Raw genomic sequence first — 19,860 nt, 5'->3', positions numbered from 1 at the left:
TTAATCACATATATGTTAGTCTTCAGGAGTGACTCCTCCATGACTCTTGTAAATCTGCAGTGGTTCTGTGTTCAGTCTGTGCATCAATGCCAGCAGCATACATCGTCAGTGAGTTATCTCCTGCATTAGCCACCAGCCCTGTCCATATTTCACATCCTGAGTGGGTATTGTACTATGCCTCCTCACATTGGTATTGATTGCTACCTCCAGCTTTGATGACTTGGACTACACAGGCAACCTGAAATATTCACTTGCTGCAGTTTTTAATGCTGGTGAGAAGCCATAAAAAGCCCAACAAAAGCCAGAGTCTAACCCTTGTATGTATTTTCCTAACTCTAAACATTTCATCACAGGCTAAAAATCACATTTAATAAATACAAAAAATTTGGACTTTGGAGGGCAAGCAGCAGAGGGAGTGTGCCTGGCGGTGAGAACATTGCACAGCTAGTAATTACTAAACTGAACCTGCGGAATTGAGAGCAGGGTCATTTTATCAGCGGGCGAGAGAGGATTTCAATTTCTCCCTGGGAGTGTGCAGATGGTAACCTTATCTTACACTTGTGCTTTTGTCTCAGTCAAAATCTGAAAATAATTTGAAAAATTACACAATAACAAATGGTATTGTCAAGTGAGAGTAACACAAGCTAGAGAACAAAGTAACGTAGGAATGGTTATATCTGACTACAGTACATGTATATATGTTTGGTTTATGATAATCTTTCTGTCTCTTGAGTTAATCTCTGACCCCAGCAGCACATTTCACCCTCCCACCAACTTCTTCCCATGTTTTCCACATGCTGGAGCTTCCCCTACCAACCACCTACCCACACAGACACTCCTCCACCTGTCTTTAGCTCTCACCTCCAGGCGTTTGACCTGTGTCTTCTCAAACTCCAGCTTCGTCTCTAGCTCACGGATCTTGGCCTCTTGTCGGCTGACAAGGGATTTCTCCACCATTGATTGCTCCTGGAACTCCAGCTGGCTCTGGAGGGCTTGCACCTACGACAAAAACATACATGTATTTATGTTACTATATTTGTTAGTACCAGTTGTTAGCTAGAATAAAAGCAGAGCTTTTTAAGTAGATATTCCAAGTAGAGTGCCTCAAGGTTTTGCCCTGGGTGCACTGTCTTTCTGTTGCGACTGCCATCATTTGAAAGCACTGTATTAGGGCTGGGCAATATATTGATATTATATCGATATTGTAATATGAGACTAGATATTGTCTTACATTTTGGATATCGTAATGTTGTAAATGGCTTCAGTTTAGTATTTTCCTTATTTTAAAGGCTGCATTACAGTAAAGGGATGTTACTTACCAGACTTACTAGCTGTTTTATTATTTGCCTTGAACCACTTACTTGATTCTCCCAAATAAATAATCACCACATTATTTTTTATCTAAAATCTAGATATGAAAATATTTTGTGAAAGCAAAATTTGGTTTAACAATATTGTGATTTCCGATTTTCTCCATGTCAACCAGCCTTTTATTGTATCAATTTCTATTGCTATACAGATAAAAACCCAACTCCAAGCGGCTGTTAATCCTTATGACCTGAGCCCCTTTATTCCCTTAAAAACTGCATCTCTGACATCAATCTTTTGAAGACCCAAAATTTCCTCCAAATAAATCAGGAAGAAATGGAAATTGTAATTATTTGTCCAAAAAAGAAAACTGTGCACACAATTGACTACACTCCCAGCACTTCACCACACAGAGTTTTAAGTCTTTTTTTACTCCAAACAGTCACTCTGGAAATTGTATTGAGTTATGAATTCTTCTTCTCTGACTGCTGGAGCTACGCCCCTGCTCTGTTTAGTTGTATTATGAAACCTTAAGCCTCTTGGGTCGCAATGGCCCAAGGTAGAACATTTGAAGTATTTTGAATTTCAAGGTTTTTGATCTGGCACATTAGTTCATCAGCACGTAAACTGCACATAATCAGCGTAAGCAAAACCACCCCAAGACAAATATAGTAAACTTGGACATGGTGACAGGTCCATGCTACGGGACTTTCTTGATGATCAATGGTATCCATTGTCCTTTTTACATTTCTGTTTGTGTACAGATTAATTAAACAAGATACTACACTTCAACTAGTGTATTTTTGAACTTCAGACAGAGCAAGGCTAGTTCTTTCCCCATTTCCAGTCTGTATGCTAAGCTAGGCTCATTCCATCTTGACTCCAGATCTGTAATTTACAAAAAAACATTAGGATCTTAAATTTGGTATCTGTATGGATAACGATAGCCAATCCTAGTGATAGATTCTCATAAATTACTATCCATGATATTGCTACTTTAAAATAACACAAGGCAACCGGCGAGGTCTGTAATGAATACAGAGGTATGGTTGACAACTCTCTAGCTTTAGAGAAGATGCAGGATTGGCTCTTGCTCTCAGTGGAGATAATTGTTTTGGAATTGAGGTCTTAGATAGTATCATTGTATGGAGAATGCAGGGCTTGGGTCATACAAAGACATTATATCCCCTGTTCAGGTAAAGGGGGGATAGAGTATACTGTCCCCCTCTTCTTCACTGGGTTAGATTTGTACGGTACAGTCTGATGGAGAAAAAGATTTATGCTACAGCAGTTGTTACGAGGATGACAGCTTGAGCATGTTCAGCATTATTGCTTGTCTGAGTTGGGAAACCAAGTTGGCCATCTGTGTCACATGTTGCCACTGCCAATCCCGCTTGAATGACACATCAATTACATCGAGGGTTGTATTTGTGAAAAGACAGAAAATGGGCTGAGGCAGCGCTACGCATTCATGCAAGTTGGTAAAAAGGATTCTTCACTGACACTGCAGCAGAGGAACCTTTAGAAACTTCTCTGTGGAATGGAAGGGCCTGCATTAGGGCTGCACAATTAATGGAATTTTAATCGCGATCACCATTTGGACTTCCCATGATCAAATTTGTGTGATCGAGCGATTATTTTTTATAAAGCGTCGTTTCATAGAACGCTCCGTGTTTTTTGCAAAGCCCATCTCCCGCTCCGTAAAGCCGTCTGCTCATGAGCCAGTCAGAGTAGTTCCCTGCACCCCGTGCAGCTATGTTTCTAGATGCAGACAGTCACAGAGGACAGAGTAACGGGAGGAAAACTCAACAGATAGCAGTCAGTTATACGTCGGTCTTAAGGTTTACCAGTTTACCAGTAAACGCAACATTTTGTCCCGTCTGTTGTGTTTCTGACAACAGCAGTGAGCAGTGCTAGTCGGTGCTAGTAGCGTCTGTTAGCTGTTAGCTCCTCTAGGACGCACCGGTACTAATGTCCTCGCATCCGCTGCAATGCTGTTTATATGGATATGGTTTAATTTTGCGTTACATGACCCATTTCGTCTGTAATGCCGTGCCTGTGTTGTATCTTTCTACGCTCTCTCGTCCTACTCTCTCTCCTCTTACTCTCCGCGCCCCGCCACACAGCGGCCGCCGGTCCACACTGCTGATATTTGTCTACAGTTTTAATTTTTTACTAAACACAGCTGTGTATTGTTAAGTATGAGGGGCAAACCTGTATTTGCACCAGTGTTTCCATAGTAACTCTGCTATCGCGGCCGCTACGGCGAAGAACACAGAAGAAGTTATTGAATGCAACTAACTTCAGTTGGTAGAGTAACAGCGTGAGACGCAGCTACTGTACCGAGACCGGGACCTGGACCTGGACCAGAGATGTGACCCATGGCCAGAATATCATAGTTCATAAAAATGCAGCGCAGTGACGTACAGACGTTTCATACACAGGACGTGTGTATCCGCCATTCAACCCGTGCTGGACCCGTTCATAATGAGTCAGCCGTCTCTCTGTGAGTAGCGTCCATCACACTCCCTCTCCCAGTTATAAATAGCCTATGTGACAATAAAATTTGTTTTGGTTAAAATCAACAAATAATCGTGAGAATAATCGCGATCAAAATTTGATCAAAAGAATCGTGATTATCATTTTGGCCATAATCGTGCAGCCCTAGCCTGCATTATGAGAATGAAAGTATCATGGGGTCATCATATGCTGACAATTTTTAATCTGAGCTCTTTCTGCAATCAATCTGACAAAAAAAACGTGAAAACTGCCCATATCACTTCCCCAGAAACCAAAGCAACATATTCAGATTCGGTCAGTCCAAAACCCCAAAATAATTAGTTTACTAACATCAAATGAAAGAAAAGTAGCAAATACTCACATTTAATAAGCTGGAAACAGCAAATGATTGGCCTGCTTGGTTGAAAAGTAGGGGTATCACAAAATTTTGATTCTAAATCAAAAGTAGGATCGGTGATTCTCCCATTTCTTTAATTTATTTTTATTCGATTTTAACCAGATTATTTAAATTTGATCATCTGTATTAAACTTCATACCATGTAGCTTATCTTTTAAAGACGAATTGGAAAATGTAAATGACAGTTGTCAGGGCATAATACCAATTATCTGTTAATCTTTACAAATAAAGACTCCATAGTCTAACAATGGCATAGTTGTTTCACAAAAAGAAATGTCCCTCTTTTACATGACAGCATGTTATCTTGGTGGTCAGTTTGGTTTGGTTGGGAACCTAGCAACTCAGCAACTAAAGTTGCAAAGATTACTAGATTAATGGATTAGTTGTCAACTATTAAATGAATCAGCAACTATTTTGAAAAACAAATATTCTTAGATTGCAGCTTCTTCAATGTGAATATCTTGTTCACTCCTCTGTGACAGTAAACTAAATATCTTTGTTGTGGACAAAAAAAGAAATTTAAGGATGTCATCTTGGGCTTTAGGAAACACTCATTGAGAAAAAAAAAGATTAATCAACGGTGAAAATAAGTTAGTTGCAGATGGGAAAGAAGATGAGAAATCACCAACACATTTGGGCGCCCGGATTACTCAGTTGGTAGATGGTGCGCCCATACAAAGAGGTTTACTCCTCGACGCAGCGGGTCATTTATTCAGCTGTCCTGTCAATAAAGGCCTAAAAATGCCCAAAAAATAATCTTATATAAATATAAATATTTTGTTTTATAATTAAAAAAGTTACTGAGCATCAATCAAAAGCCCTATGTGAAATGACTTCATATCTGGAGTCCAGTCCTACTAATTCCCTCCTCTGGTGTAAAGGATACTTTTTAAAGATGACATTGGGTTTGAACTCCAACTCGTTCGACACTGACACATCTCTACCTGCCCATGTTACTGTGCTTTCTGACCAACTGCAGATTTGAACTGGTTGTCCTTGTCATAGGGGTATTCTAAGAGCAAAAAACAAACAAAAACAAAAACAAAAAAACAGAGTCTACCTTCTCCTGAACCTCCTGCTTCTCTTTGAGGGCCTCCTCCAGCTGGGCTTGTAGGTCACTGATCTGAGCCAGATTCTGGGCTGACTGAAAACACCAAAAAACAGAAAAAAAGCAAAGTCAGTGAGTAGCAAGATAATGTGGGTAGATATTAAACATGTTTAGTTTTTTTATTCCATCTGATGGAAGAATGAATAAAAATATAGCATGTTGATGAAGTAAACGTTGATGACATCACAGTGACATTAACCTAAACAAATAAATCTGCTGGGAAGGTTTTTCTAGTCTGGTAAAAGCATATCAGTAAATCTCATTTCAATGTAACCTGTGTGAAATATCTGAGAGGAGTGCTTTTTTTCCACGGTATATGAAGCACTCTGTTACAGCGAGTCCCACAGGGAATTCAGCTGCTTCAATTTAGACAGGAAGGAAAGATGGATTCATTTGGAGCCAGTGAAAGCACATCATTCATCATTCCATCAGAAATGGAAAGGAAGCGCTTTTACTCCACTTTCATTTCCATTTGCTGTTCACCTGCATATACAGCTATATTTAAGTTAATCTAGCTGGCAAAATACTACCGCTTTTCAAAAATGTCTCAATCGGCAGGGATGGACGTGTTGACACAATTCAATGTAAAGCTTGAGCCAGAGATTTTAACTTTTACAAATAAACTTGGGATTGCTTTTTGACATGATACAGTATGTGGAACATGCCGGCCTGACTATGTATGTGTGTGTATGTTAGTGTATGTGTGTGTGTGTGTGTGTAATTGGGGTAATGTTGAAACATCCGCTTGCTGATGCACCAGCCAGTCAAAGTCATCCATCTGTTACATGATGGATGATTCTGTTTTATTTACGTTACATTGTACAGTATTAGTCGTAGATTACTTTCATTCTAGCGAGGCGCACCAGTGTCGTGCCGCCACCGTAGCCAGATGAGCAGGCAAAGGCTCAGCAGCCTGTATGGACTTTTTGGCAGAGACGAAGACAGGTCAACACAGGCAAACCGTGTACGCAGGTGTCAACACCAGTCAACAGACGTTACTACAGTATTTATACTTCACATACACTCTTGGTTGCCGATGTTAATATTTTTTCTCCAATTTTCAGATCATATTCTTGTTGGAACATGTTTGATTGTGTAGTTTTTGGTTAAGAATCCTTATTGGGGATTTTGCTGCCAAGCTACGTAACAGGCATTTCACTACTACATGCTGTCGGGGAAAACTGTTATCTCGGTTTCCAATGTTGTTAATTTCTCCCCAATTCCAGATCACATTGGTTCTGGAACATGTCCAGTTGTGTAGTTTGGGTTTAGAAGCATGTAATTGTGATTTCTACCAGTGTGCCATTATATTCTGTCTTCGGCTGCAATGAAGTATGGGAAACCTAACCCTGATTTTTCACCGGGCGTGTCTATTCCGCACCTCTGTTTTTTACTGTCCTCCACCACACAGCATACAACACCAGGAGCGTCTGACTGACTTGCAGATTTTACTGTGGGGGGGGGGGGGGGCTTTTGGTAAATTGACTGGATAGTCAAAACAGTCAAAAGAAACAGTCCACGGCCCGCGTGAAAAAATCCTGCCGCGTATCTTTAATGGAGTGGAGATCCGCTTCACGCACGCTTCTAGGACGCACAGGGTCGCGGCTGGTGGAGTATCAAGCACTGACTTGAATGGCTGCAATGGTTCACTCCCTGCACGCCTCCGGAACGCAGTGCGGATGCGCTCGGTGGAAAATACCAATAAGTGTAGACGCCTGAATCACACTCTGAAACTGTATGGGGGCGCTAAATCACAAAATGAATTTCAATGCTGTGCAGTGTTGCTTTAAAACGATTTAAAGATGTTGAAAACTGGTGAAACTGTAAATGTATGTAGAAGCAAGTAAATGAATTGTATAATAGGCAAACATTTTACCAAGTTAATTAACAAAAGGTAAAATTTAAAACCTTTTTTTAACAGTTTTTTGTGAAAATAAAAATAAATTGTGGTTCCATTTTTAATCTAATAATTGATCATTTAAAGAATAAAGCTGCTTGGTAGCAGTCATTGGCAAACATTATTTTCAGGTGATACAGTTATTCTGGTTAAGGCTGGGATCTGAATTCAATCCTTTTTAGGCCCAGACTCTAAATCGCCTCTCAAGTATACAGTATCTTATCGAAAAATAGGTTGTCACTCAATACCTAAAGAGTAAATCTCATCAGCATCAATGCACCAATCAGCATACAACATGCTCCAACCAGGATCTAAATAATGCTGCTGATTGGCTGTCTAACGTTACACCTCGCAGAGAAACGCAGGAAAAACTCTATGTTACATAGAGACAAGGCTCACGTAGTAGGAGCTGAAAAATACAACATAATGTTGTAATATCTTTATGAAAACTGGTATTGAAAAAAGTATCGTTTAGGAACCGGTATCAAATTTACACTATTGGTATCAGTATTGAAAATATTTGACTGATACCAAGCCATAATTGCAGAATATGAAAGAGGGAAAGAGTTGAAAGCAGACCTGGGCCACAGCGGCCTTGTGTTTCTTCATCAGCTCGTTGAGGTCTTCCTGGTCCTCCTCCATCCTGGACTGCAGCTCGTTCTTCTCCCTCTGCAGACGACTCAGCTGCTCCTCCAGCTGGAACATACACACAGCAAGGCAATCAGCCACGCTGGGCTGGAAACACTCTACTGGCTATTCTCTTTCTAAATGACAGCCACTGCCCCAGCAAGACAAGACTGGGTTTTTGTTGTGATTTTTTATTTTATTTTAAAAGGTATACAAAACATGCAATTAGCAACATGAACATTATAATAATCCATGACATGCTTTACCTTTTACACCGTAAATTGAACTTCAGCTAAACTTAAAAATAAATAAATCGCAAATCGAATTGTAATCGCAATATCTGGCAGAAAGAAGCTGCAATTCAACCCCCCAAAGTCTTGGTCTTGACTCGGTCTCCCTACTGGTCTTGGTGATGAATTGGTCTCGGTTTAGGTGGTCTTCACTACACTAGTCTGGAGCTGTGTTTTGACTTTGTAGATGTATCACTCTATGCACAGCAGAGGTTTTTCTCTGAGAAGTGCCTCTATTAGCCCCTACACAGCCCCACTCTTATGACAGGGCCTGACAGCGGTTATTTAACCCTTGTGTTGTCATCCCGGTTCAAAAACGGACAAATATTTGACATTTTTGTCCTTTTTTCAGACTTATTTTTTCTTTTCAGACACCACCTTACTACCACTAGTTTTACAGAACTTTTTGGAATTCATGATCAATCACCCTCATTTATATAGAATTTAGAAATATTATATATATTATATAGAAATATTTGATTTAAAAAAGCAGAAACTATGAATTATTTTGACTAATAGTTAAGATCACAGGAACGTACAGATGAGTTTCTTCAGGAATAAAAGTGATGAAGTGGTATTTGCAAAGAGCGTTGTATGAAATCCAATCCATTTTTTTGTAATAATTTGGTTAAAAAGAAACCCACATTTCAGAAATAGACATTTTTTAAAGGGGTCAAATTTGACCCAAGGACAACATGAGGGTTAAGGTCCCAGTCATAGAATTAGAGGCTAAAAGCTGGGAGCAACTGCCTTGTACCTTTAGCCGAGGGGAGGCACTGCACTTAATTATTTCTGTATTTTACTGGGATAATACACAAAAGGAGGAAGAGAGGTTGGCGGTGCGGGACTATGTATTAATAAATGATGACTAATGTGAGTTATTAAAAAAAGGAAGCAATTTGCCATATCGAGTAGATGAGCAGTGCTGACACTGTGGCATTAAGAAACAGTCCAAACAGGACGTAGAATGAACCCAAATCACTGAATCAAAAGATTAAGGATCTGGATTGTAAGGGTACAATTTTTTTTATTCCTTATCTATTTTTATTAATACCACCCACTGCTGAGACGTAACAAGGTGTACTTCAGTAACTAAAATATCCGTCTGGAATCTGGGGCAAATTCATTTACATATCACACTTTCCTTTTTAAAGTCACAGTTGGCCTCACCAAGTACTGATAAAAGCGTCTGTGGCTCTGCAACATAGGGGAAAATATTGTGATGGGCACTAAAAAATATAAAATAAAATGGGGACAGTGAAAAGCATCAAACTTTCATTTAACACATTTAACAATAGGCTGTCAGTGCAATCTCAACCCAATTACGTGGCTGGGCTCTTTGTTTTTGACTTTCTCTCTCTCTCTCTCTCAGATTGCCACGGCCTTCTTTAGAAAAATAAAGCTGTCGAAAAACATGTGAGACAATTTTCTCAAAACACTGCAATTACGGCGACAGAACGGCGGGAGAATGGCAAACCATTTGAAAGAAATGTCATTTGCATGATTTTACCTTTGTTGAATTGCAGTGTATGATGTGGCCGAGGAGGCATCAAAAAAGCCTCCATTTATGTAATAACCATTTCTGTCACCAGTTCCCAGCAGGCTGGGTGTGTGCTGCAGAGGTTGTCCTCAAACACACCTTTGCAAAAAGAGCAGCTGGTAAAACGTCTTTAACAGCCTGTATTTTCAAAAGGGAAATACGATTCTAAAATTCTCCACACAACACCAAAATTATAGCTGAGATGAAGCCCTGCATGGCTTGAGAAAAAAACAACAACAAGAAACAATACAGGACCATAAGCTGACCTCTACTCATGCTATGGCGCTGTTTTCTAATGAGTGGGTCTCGTTTGTCTCGAATTGATCATGCACAACTCAACAAAACATGCAAGAATCAAATCACCCTTCCAATACCATGGATATAAAGCCACTCAGCCAGCCAAATCAAAAACACTTATTTATGAACTTCAATGGAAAATCCCAAATTTAAAAATAGCATGTGACGTCAATATAAAACACAGCACTTTCAGGTTCACGTTGTGGTGAAAACAAAATACTTCGATCCCAGAAGCGCTAAATTGTTCCTCAGGAGTGTTTAACCACAATCTTTTCCCTAAACTTAATAAGTCGTTTTGGTGCCTAAACTTAACTGTTAATGCTGCACGGCGCTCATTTTTTCTGGTTAAACTCCACCACATGTCATCTGACAACCAGCAACTGCTGCTCAGATATTTACAGTGCTTTATTTAGTTCAAAATAGACTACTTCTATTTTAGGTATATATACAGTGGGGGTCGAAAGTTTGGGCATTTGTTTGTTTGTATTAATGTGCATAAAGAAGCCAAGAGAAGATGGAAAAATATCCAAAAGGCATCACATGACAGATTAGACATTCGTATAATTTGTCACAAAAAGTTAAATTTTATTTCCACCATTTACACTTTCAAAATAACAGAAAACAAATAAATGGCGTCTGCAAAAGTTTGGGCACCCTGCAGAGTTTGTAGCATGCCCCCCCCTTTGGAAAGCTGAGACCTGACAGTGTCATGGATTGTTCTCAATCATCGTCTGGAAAGACCAGGTGATGTCAGTCTTAAGGTTTTAAATACCCAGACTCATCTGACCTTGCCCCAACAATCAGCACCATGGGTTCTTCTAAGCACTTGTCTAGAAAACTGAAACTGAAAAAAGCGTTTTCAGATGCCAATATCCTTTGTTTGGAATGTAATTAAGAAATGGCATTCATCAGGAACAGTGGAAGTTAAAGCAAGATCTGGAAGACCAAGAAAAATATTAGACAGAACAGCTCGCAGGATTGGGAGAAAAGCAAGTCCAAACCCACGTTTGACTGCACGATCCATCCAGAAAGACCTGGCAGACACTGGAGTTTTGCTACACCATTCCACTATAAAGAGATACTCATACAGATATGGTCTTCATGGAAGAGTCATCAGAAAAAAACCTCTTCTACGTCCTCACTACAAAAATCAGCGTATGAAGTTTGCAAATGAACATATAGACAAGCCTGATGCATTGTGGAAACAAGTTCTGTGGACCAATGAGGTTAAAATATAACTTTTTGGCTGGAATGAGCAAAGGTATGTTTGGAGAAGAAAGGGCACAGACTTTAATGAAAAGAACCTCTGTCCAACTGTTAAGCATGGGGGGGGGGATCAATCATGTTTTGGGGTTGTATTGCAGCCAGTGGCACAGGGAACATGTCACAAGCAGAAGGAAAAATGGATTCAATAAAATTTCAGCAAATTTCGGATGCTAACTTGATGCCATCTGTGAAAAAGCTGAAGTTAAAAAGAGGATGGCTTCTACAAATGGATAATGATCCTAAACACACCTCAAAATCCACGGTGGATTACATTAAGAGGCGTAAACTGAAGGTTTTGCAATGGCCCTTAAAATCTCCTGACCTCAACATAATTGAACATCATTGGATAGACCTTAAAAGAGCAGTGTGCGACAGACAGCAAAGAAATCTCAAAGAACTGGAAGACTTTTGTAAGGACGAATGGGCGAAGATACCTCAAACAAGAAGCGTTTCCAAGCTGCAATACTTGTAGGCCGTTATATTGTTGGCAGAAATCTTAAAGCGTAAAGTAACTAGTAACTAAAGCTGTACAATATGTACAAATGTACAATATTTCTCTCTGAAATGTAGCAGAAGTAGAAAGTGGCATGAAAAGAAAAGACTCAAGTAAAGTACAAGTACCTCAACATTTGGACTTAAGTACAGTACTGACGTAAATGTACTTAGTTACACTCCACCACTGTAGACGTGTGTACGTGGAAAATCACTACACATTAGTCATGTTTCTATTAACTTTTATTTTATTTATTTTTTTTTACAATTTTTATGGATTTTCCATAAACAATGTAGCATTTTCCACAGCACATAATGGACCAAATATGTACAAACAATATATGGCTGTGTTATGCAGAAATTAACCAACATGAAAGGTACCCCACACCTCAACCCACCCACCCCTCCATCCCAGTTTGTCCCTTTGAGTCCAGATCTTCACAAGAATAATTGTCTATTGAAGTAGTTGTCCAACGAGGGATTGGAGAAGGAGAATATTCAATTTAGCACCAAGTTTCCAAATAAGTGGATACCAGTAGAGAAAAGAATGGGTAGAGGACAAAATAATAGTAAAAGTAACATATCTCAGTTAATAAGTCAAGTGAAATGAAATAAGTAAAGAAGAAAAAATAAATAAGTAGATAAATAAATAAAGAAAAGGAAAAACTAAATAAAAAAAGGGGGGGGGGGGGGGGGGGGCTGACGCTGCAGCTTCAGTCTTATAATAACACCTTAGTCATCCATAATTAATGGTGTTTGCGAGCTCTCATAGTACTCTAAAAAGGGGGCCCGAGATGGGGCACATAGTATGGAACCTAAATCAAGTGAGCTAGAGGCGTGCTACATTTGCATCCAGACCTCATGCCCGTTGGGGCAACCTCCTCCAATCCAGTGTAACAATGTCTTTCGATTACATGCCCAATAATAGTAAATAAAATTAGGTAGAGCTAGGCCCGCAAGCTTTTTAGGTCTATTAACGTATTTTTATGCACGTCTTGAAGTATTGCATTAGAAAATGTTGATAGAAACGGCACCATTCAAAAAATGACTATAACTACAAAATGACCATAGTCCCGGTATCAATCTGATGGGGAAAGCGCCCGACTGTACCTGAGCCACGTTGGGTAGGTTCAACAGCTTTAATCGTTTGGCCCTGCACACCGTGTATACACAGCGGTGAACCGTTGTCTTGCTGACACCAAATGTCTCTGGCACAACCCTGTATACTGCACAGGTAGCTAACTTATACAATGCTACCTCTCTCCTAAACTCTTTGATTTAGCATGCCAGTTTGCAATCTGAAACCAAGCGTAACGTCAACTTGGGGAAACTACGCTTTGCGGAGTCTAGTTTATTCACTCTAAACCAGTTGGAAGTGAAAAACGTTTTAAACATTTGCTTACAACTTGATTAAAAGTCTTGATGAAATGTATTAGTGAATCATAACTGTAGTTGAAAACCAACAAAGTCTGTAATTATTCTTGTGGCAAAAGCATACTCTCATACTCATAAGTTGACTTTTACTAAGAAATTCCAAGGAGCAGTTAGTTTATCTCCAGAACATTTAAAAAACAGGAGTACTGTTTCTGTCAGAAGTACTTTTAGAAAAGACAGTAACATTTTTAGTAAGTGTATATATGCATCCTTCTTTGAGGAATCTTAGTTTAGAGAGTAAAAAGGAAAAACAAATGAGATTGAGGGCACGCAAAATCCATCCATCCATTCCTCCTCTCCTGACCAGCAGCTGTGTCAACTCAATTACCTGTACCCTTCCCTTCATTGTCGACAGAATATTCACCTTTCCAAAACATGCAGTTAAAAATGTCAAGGTGCCCTGTCTAATTCAAATTACATCCGGCAATATGTTCAAACCACTTTCAACAGTCAGTAATTTCAGGAGAAAAACTCACTATCCTATACTGACGGGGTTTAATTTCTGGGACTGCTTGAAATTCTGCAGGATGTCCTTCATTTTCAGCCCGATGTCCGTCACCTTCCTCTTTCTTTGTCTGGGTGTTCTAAACTCTGGTGGATTTATGAGGACTGGTCTCAGATCTCTGCAGGGTAAATCCAGACAGCTAGCTATCTGTCCAGTCGGAGTTTTCTGTTGCACGACTAAAACAACCTTTAAACATACATGTTTCACCAAAACAAGTTCCTCCCTGAGGCTTTTTTGCAGCGGCACGACGGCTTTTCTCCTGTGCTTAGCGCCGCCCAAGATGATTGTGATTGGTTTAAAGAAATGCCAATAAACCAGAGGACGTTTATCTCCCATCCCGTATTATTGTGTGGACTAGCCCGACCCTCCTCGGCAGCGCTGTGGAGGAAGGTCTGGTAATTTGAGACTAAACCTCACTGATACAGAGAGTAAGAGGAAAAGTCATGCCAAAAGGACAGAAAAAAAAAAAATATATATATATATATATATATTAGGGGTGTGACGAGACGCTTACTCCACGAGACGAGACACATCACGAGATTGGGTTCACGAGAACGAGACAAGACGAGATTTTAAAAAAAAATTTAAAGAAATCCTCGATGAAATATATAAATGGAAAATAGTTTTTTATCAACTGAAAAATCACAAAATGCAAAACAATTTAGGTGCATTTGAAAATCAACTATTAATGATGAATGTTATTTAACTTTTTTTTTTACTATTTTAATGAATTATATGCAGTAAAAGGACGTGCAAACACTGCAAAATGTTTTGTATAAACTCTACCAACTGGCTTCTGTCCTGTACAATTTCACACGAGAAATCTAACTCCTTTCCACAAACCGAACATAAAAAAATAAACAGTATAAATAAAATAAATGTGTAAATAACAGAAAAATAACACTTTAAATGCAAACAGTGAGTGTATCAATAACCAAAGTACTGCTCTCTCAAAACTACAAGTGCAAACAGAAACAATTTTTTTCTTCAAGCATGAAAAAGAGAGAAACTACACGGAACAGCCTAAGATATGGTCATGTTCTTTTTCAAGAATATAAGCTAGTATAAGTTATTATATAAGTTAGTAGAGAGCTATGGTGGTGCTGTAAGTGTTTTTGCATAGTGCTTGTGTTAGCCGCGGTATACGGCATTTTTTTCTTACAATGTTTACATATTGTGTTTGTCTTGTCTGTCACTCTTTCGCCGTTTATCATTTCCGCAGGAAAACCAAAATGTTGCCACACAAATGATTTAAAAGTGGCAGGGGGATCTTCAATAGTAATTTCACGCTCCATCATCCAACATCACATCGCCTCACGAGACAACTTTTCACCTTGACGAGAAATCTCGTCACGTTTTAATCTCGTCACACCCTTAATATATATATATATACACACTACCGTTCAAAAGTTTGGGGTCACCCAAACAATTTTGTGTTTTCCTGAAAAGTCACACTTATTCACCACCATACATTGTGAAATGAATAGAAAATAGAGTCAAGACATTGACAAGGTTAGAAATAATGATTTGTATTTGAAATAAGATTTTTTTACATCAAACTTTGCTTTCGTCAAATAATCCTCCATTTGCAGCAATTACAGCATTGCAGACCTTTGGCATTCTAGCTGTTAATTTGTTGAGGTAATCTGGAGAAATTGCACCCCACGCTTCCAGAAGCAGCTCCCACAAGTTGGATTGGTTGGATGGGCACTTCTTGCGTACCATACGGTCAAGCTGCTCCCACAACAGCTCAATGGGGTTCAGATCTGGTGACTGCCTGGCCACTCCATTACCGATAGAATACCAGCTGCCTGCTTCTGCTCTAAATAGTTCTTGCACAATTTGGAGGTGTGTTTAGGGTCATTGTCCTGTTGTAGGATGAAATTGGCTCCAATCAAGCGCTGTCCACTGGGTATGGCATGCCGTTGCAAAATGGAGTGATAGCCTTCCTTATTCAGAATCCCTTTTACCCTGTACAAATCTCCCACCTTACCAGCACCAAAGCCACCCCAGACCATCACATTACCTCCACCATGCTTAACAGATGGCGTCAGGCATTCTTCCAGCATCTTTTCATTTGTTCTGCGTCTCACAAACGTTCTTCTTTGTGATCCAAACACCTCAAACTTGGATTCATCCGTCCACAACACTTTTTTTCCAGTCTTCCCCTGTCCTGTGTTCTTTTGCCCATCTTAATCTTTTTCTTTTATTGGCCAGTCTCAGATATGGCTTTTTCTTTGCCAATCTGCCCTGAAGCCCAGAATCCCGCAGCCGCCTCTTCACTGTAGATGTTGACACTGGTGTTTTGCGGGTACTATTTAATGAAGATGCCAGTTGGGGACCTGTGAGGCGTCTGTTTCTCAAACTAGAGACTCTAGTGTACTTATCTTCTTGCTCAGTTGTGCAACGCGGCCTCCCACTTCTTTTTCTACTCTGGTTAGAGCCTGTTTGTGCTGTCCTCTGAAGGGAGTAGTACACACCGTTGTAGGAAATCTTCAATTTCTTAGCAATGTCTCGCATGGAATAGCCTATATTTCTAAGGACAAGAATAGACTGTCGAGTTTCAGATGAAAGTTCTCTTTTTCTGGCCATTTTGAGCGTTTAATTGACCCCACAAATGTGATGCTCCAGAAACTCAATCTGCTCAAAGGAAGGTCAGTTTTGTAGCTTCTGTAACGACCTAAACTGTTTTCAGATGTGTGAACATGATTGCACAAGGGTTTTCTAATCATCAATTAGCCTTCTGAGCCAATGAGCAAACACATTGTACCATTAGAACACTGGAGTGATAGTTGCTGGAAATGGGCCTCTATACACCTATGTAGATATTGCACCAAAAACCAGACATTTGCAGCTAGAATAGTCATTTACCACATTAGCAATGTATAGAGTGTATTTCTTCAAAGTTAAGACTAGTTTAAAGTTATCTTCATTGAAAAGTACAGTGCTTTTCCTTCAAAAATAAGGACATTTCAATGTGACCCCAAACTTTTGAACGGTAGTGTATATATATATATATATAAGTCCAAAAAGAATAGGAGAGGCTGAGTTTTGACTTGAGATGCAAAGAAAGCAGCCTAGATAGAATAAAGAGAGAAAACTATATTTTTTGCAGAGAAATACCCCTTCCTCAGAGTAGAGTATGGTAAAAAAAAAAGCATAAAATGAAGAAGGAAGTGGGCTCTGAGGAACCAGTGTGCCCTCCAACCCCTTATCTGTGGCTGAAGGCAAGGATTTGACATATCTCCTGCTGCCCTGCTACCACCACAGATGGTGCAGTCTTATAAAAGCCTCAAAAACACAACCTACGTCATCGCCACTGAGGATATTTTCCAAATATTGTGATAGCTTTGACTTGTTTGATCCTATTTTAAGCAACATTATGTAACTATTTCACCTCAAAGTACCAGATTTAAAATCATTTGGATGCTTCACTGACATGTAACAGGGAATTTTCACTGCAAGCCTAGAGCTATAACAATTCAACATTTTTGCTAAACAATTAGTTGCCTGAGAAATAATTGCCATTTACAATCTAATTGTGTCTTTTGGTCAAAATTAAAGATTTAAACAAATTCCAGGGTACATATTTTGGTTATATCACTGTCATGTGACCCATGTTTGGTAATAACACAAACACATAGCCTAGGAAGTAAACCATGCCTCTTTATCATAAAACGCCTTGCCATTTTTGTTGCTATGAACATGTATAGGGTCAAGTGCCAACAAATAACATGTTAAATTAAAGCTGCAAGCAGCCTTGGATGAGCCCTCCCTTCTCTGCATGCGTCGAGGTTACTGGCAGACACCGCTCCTTGCGACACTCAGACACTGCAAGTCATCAGCAATGAAAAGGGAACTCCCTATGAGATACCTCACACAGGACTCTACGTCATACACTTCATTAGCTGTGAAAGGGGCGTGGCCAAAGCATAGGGGTCGGGGCAAACCTTTACCAATAAAAAAGGAAATCTCTGCTAGTTCATTGATACCTCACATAAGACTACACCTTTTTTTTTTTTTAAGCATTTTTAGGCCTTTAATGGACAGGACAGGTAAAGTTTTTGTGAAAGGGGAGAGAGAGGGGGAGTGACATGCAGCAAAGGGCCGCAGGCCGAATTCGAACCCGGGCCGGCTGCGTCGAGGAGTAAACCTCTAAACATGGGCACCCGCTCTACCAACTGAGCTATCTGGGTGCCCATAAGACTATACCTTTAACGGGTCACCAGTTATGAAATAGGGCTTGGCTTAAGCATAGTGGGGCGGGCCAAATCATCGCCAATGAATAAGGAACTCCCTCCTGAGTTCAATGATACTTCACACAAGGGTCTACATCAAATGGGTCATAAGTTATTAAAGGAGCCGCGGATACAGCAAAGAAGACGGGTCAAACCATCACCAATAAACAAGGAACTCTCTTCTAAGTTCAATGACACCTCACACAAGACTCTACCTTAAACTGCCGCCAAAAGCCATAAAAGGGGGCGTGGCCTAAGTACAGGGGCATGTTTAAAGTACGGGATGCAGCTCAGTACCAAATGTAGACCACGCATTATAAGTTGCGTGTAAATCAGATTATGTTTGTCATATGAGGTTGATTTCCTGTTGCCAGTGGTGAGCGCTATGACCAAAAGTCAATTTTTGATTGTAAAAAAAAAACTGCAGCAAAATTCTTTCCATAAATTTTGGTCAGGTCCATCTGTAAATGTTACGTACTAGGGGAGTTGCCCTAGATGGTACCCTCCAAATTTTGTAAAAATCAGATGTGCTGTTCATAAGTTATGCATATTTTGTTTTTGGTAAAATGGGTTGGGGACCTCCAGAAGATCATGGCAAACAAGAATCTAAAGTTTTGCATTGATAGCATTTATTTTGGCTGAGATATGGCAAAGTTAGTGTTGTCATAGTATCATAGCTATGCAGCCTATAACTGTTACAGGGCTATGCACGCCCTGTTACCGCAAGCAGGTACCATCTCCTAGGAGAAGTGTGTAACGTTTTACGGCAGTGGCTCTTAATTTGGTGAAACTGGATTATATTTCATGGAGTAATTGTTTTCTGGTTTTCTCTTTGATGTCCAACATTTAGCTCTTAAGTTTATTTTTTGATCACAAATAGTGTAATCATAACAAATGCTTGTGTACGGCTGTCTATATTTACCACAGCGGTGTAGAAGTGAGTTACACTGTGGAACTGTGGGGGCGCAAATAAAATGTTTCCCAAGTTGCTTTAACATCCACTTGCAGTAAACCTAATCATAAATCAATTGTAATCAAAACTGCCCCCTGTGGTTGTGTCACTGCGGGAAACGTGTTTAAATGCTGAGAGTAAGATCCAGAGAGCTGTACTCACCGCCTGTTTGGTTTTGGAGATGTCATCCATCTGAACGTGCAGGTCTTCAATCTCCACCTCCATGGACTTACGAGCTTTAACTGCCGTCGCACAGGTAAACTCAGACTCCTCTAGCTGGAAGAGACACAGAAATGGATGAAACGTATAGGTTTAGTAGGCTCAGAGTACTAAAATGTACACTCACTTTATAGTATCAATGGATTCTGTCCTAGTCCATAGTGTAAAAGTGATTCTAATACAATCATTTAGAGGTTTCCACTGTGATAGCCCCCCAAGAATCATGTGCCACCTTTGCATCAACATTTTTACTCCTCCTTGAAGTTAGAACTCTGTCAAATCCACACAAAGAGACATAATGCACATATTTTAATGACTTACACTCCCCGAGCATATCCTTATTCTGATGTCCATCGCAAATAAACATTAAGAAATCAAGAAATCAAAGACTAACTTTAAATCCGGAAAATCATCAACATAATCCAGGGATTCAGCTGTCTATACATCCATTACACCGTACACTTACACCATTCAGCACACTTTTAATATTGATAAAATCGACACCTGAACTTGCGTATCAGCAGATACAGAGTATTGATCCATTACCAATGTTATTTTATTATGTTTTAACAGCTGTATACTACTATCCCTGTATGGATGTGTTATGATTGCTTTTATTGTTGTTAAATTCTTTGTGAAACATGAACAAACAAAAACAAATACAGTTTGAGAGCGAGTCATAACAGAAAAAGTACATTAATAAACTACTTTAGTAGACATCAGATAGGTGCATACACTCCGGTGCATATACTCACTGATACCAATACCAG

At 39.6% G+C, this 19,860-nt stretch overlaps 1 protein-coding gene and 1 long non-coding RNA gene across 17 annotated transcripts in view; one reads left to right on the top strand and one right to left on the bottom strand.

The window, feature by feature from the left end:
- Nucleotides 1-19,860, bottom strand: part of LOC116675997 (unconventional myosin-XVIIIa) — a 157,055-nt gene that overhangs the window by 17,010 nt on the left and 120,185 nt on the right. For all 16 annotated transcript variants that reach the window (XM_032507448.1, XM_032507449.1, XM_032507461.1 and 13 more), the window contains 4 exons: nucleotides 19,034-19,147; nucleotides 7,810-7,926; nucleotides 5,286-5,369; nucleotides 862-999 (listed from right to left, as the gene is read on the bottom strand). In XM_032507448.1, coding sequence (XP_032363339.1) covers nucleotides 862-999; nucleotides 5,286-5,369; nucleotides 7,810-7,926; nucleotides 19,034-19,147 — 453 coding nt within the window. The remainder of the gene's footprint in view (nucleotides 1-861; nucleotides 1,000-5,285; nucleotides 5,370-7,809; nucleotides 7,927-19,033; nucleotides 19,148-19,860) is intronic.
- LOC116676769 (uncharacterized) overlaps nucleotides 1-19,860 on the top strand; it is a 614,404-nt gene that overhangs the window by 537,245 nt on the left and 57,299 nt on the right. The window lies entirely within an intron of this gene.

Source organism: Etheostoma spectabile, chromosome 3 (genome assembly GCF_008692095.1).
Source record: "Etheostoma spectabile isolate EspeVRDwgs_2016 chromosome 3, UIUC_Espe_1.0, whole genome shotgun sequence".
In the NCBI taxonomy this organism is placed as follows: domain Eukaryota; kingdom Metazoa; phylum Chordata; class Actinopteri; order Perciformes; family Percidae; genus Etheostoma; species Etheostoma spectabile.
The sequence above is the reverse complement of the archived record's forward strand: the minus strand, read 5'-3'. Positions and strand labels throughout refer to the sequence as shown.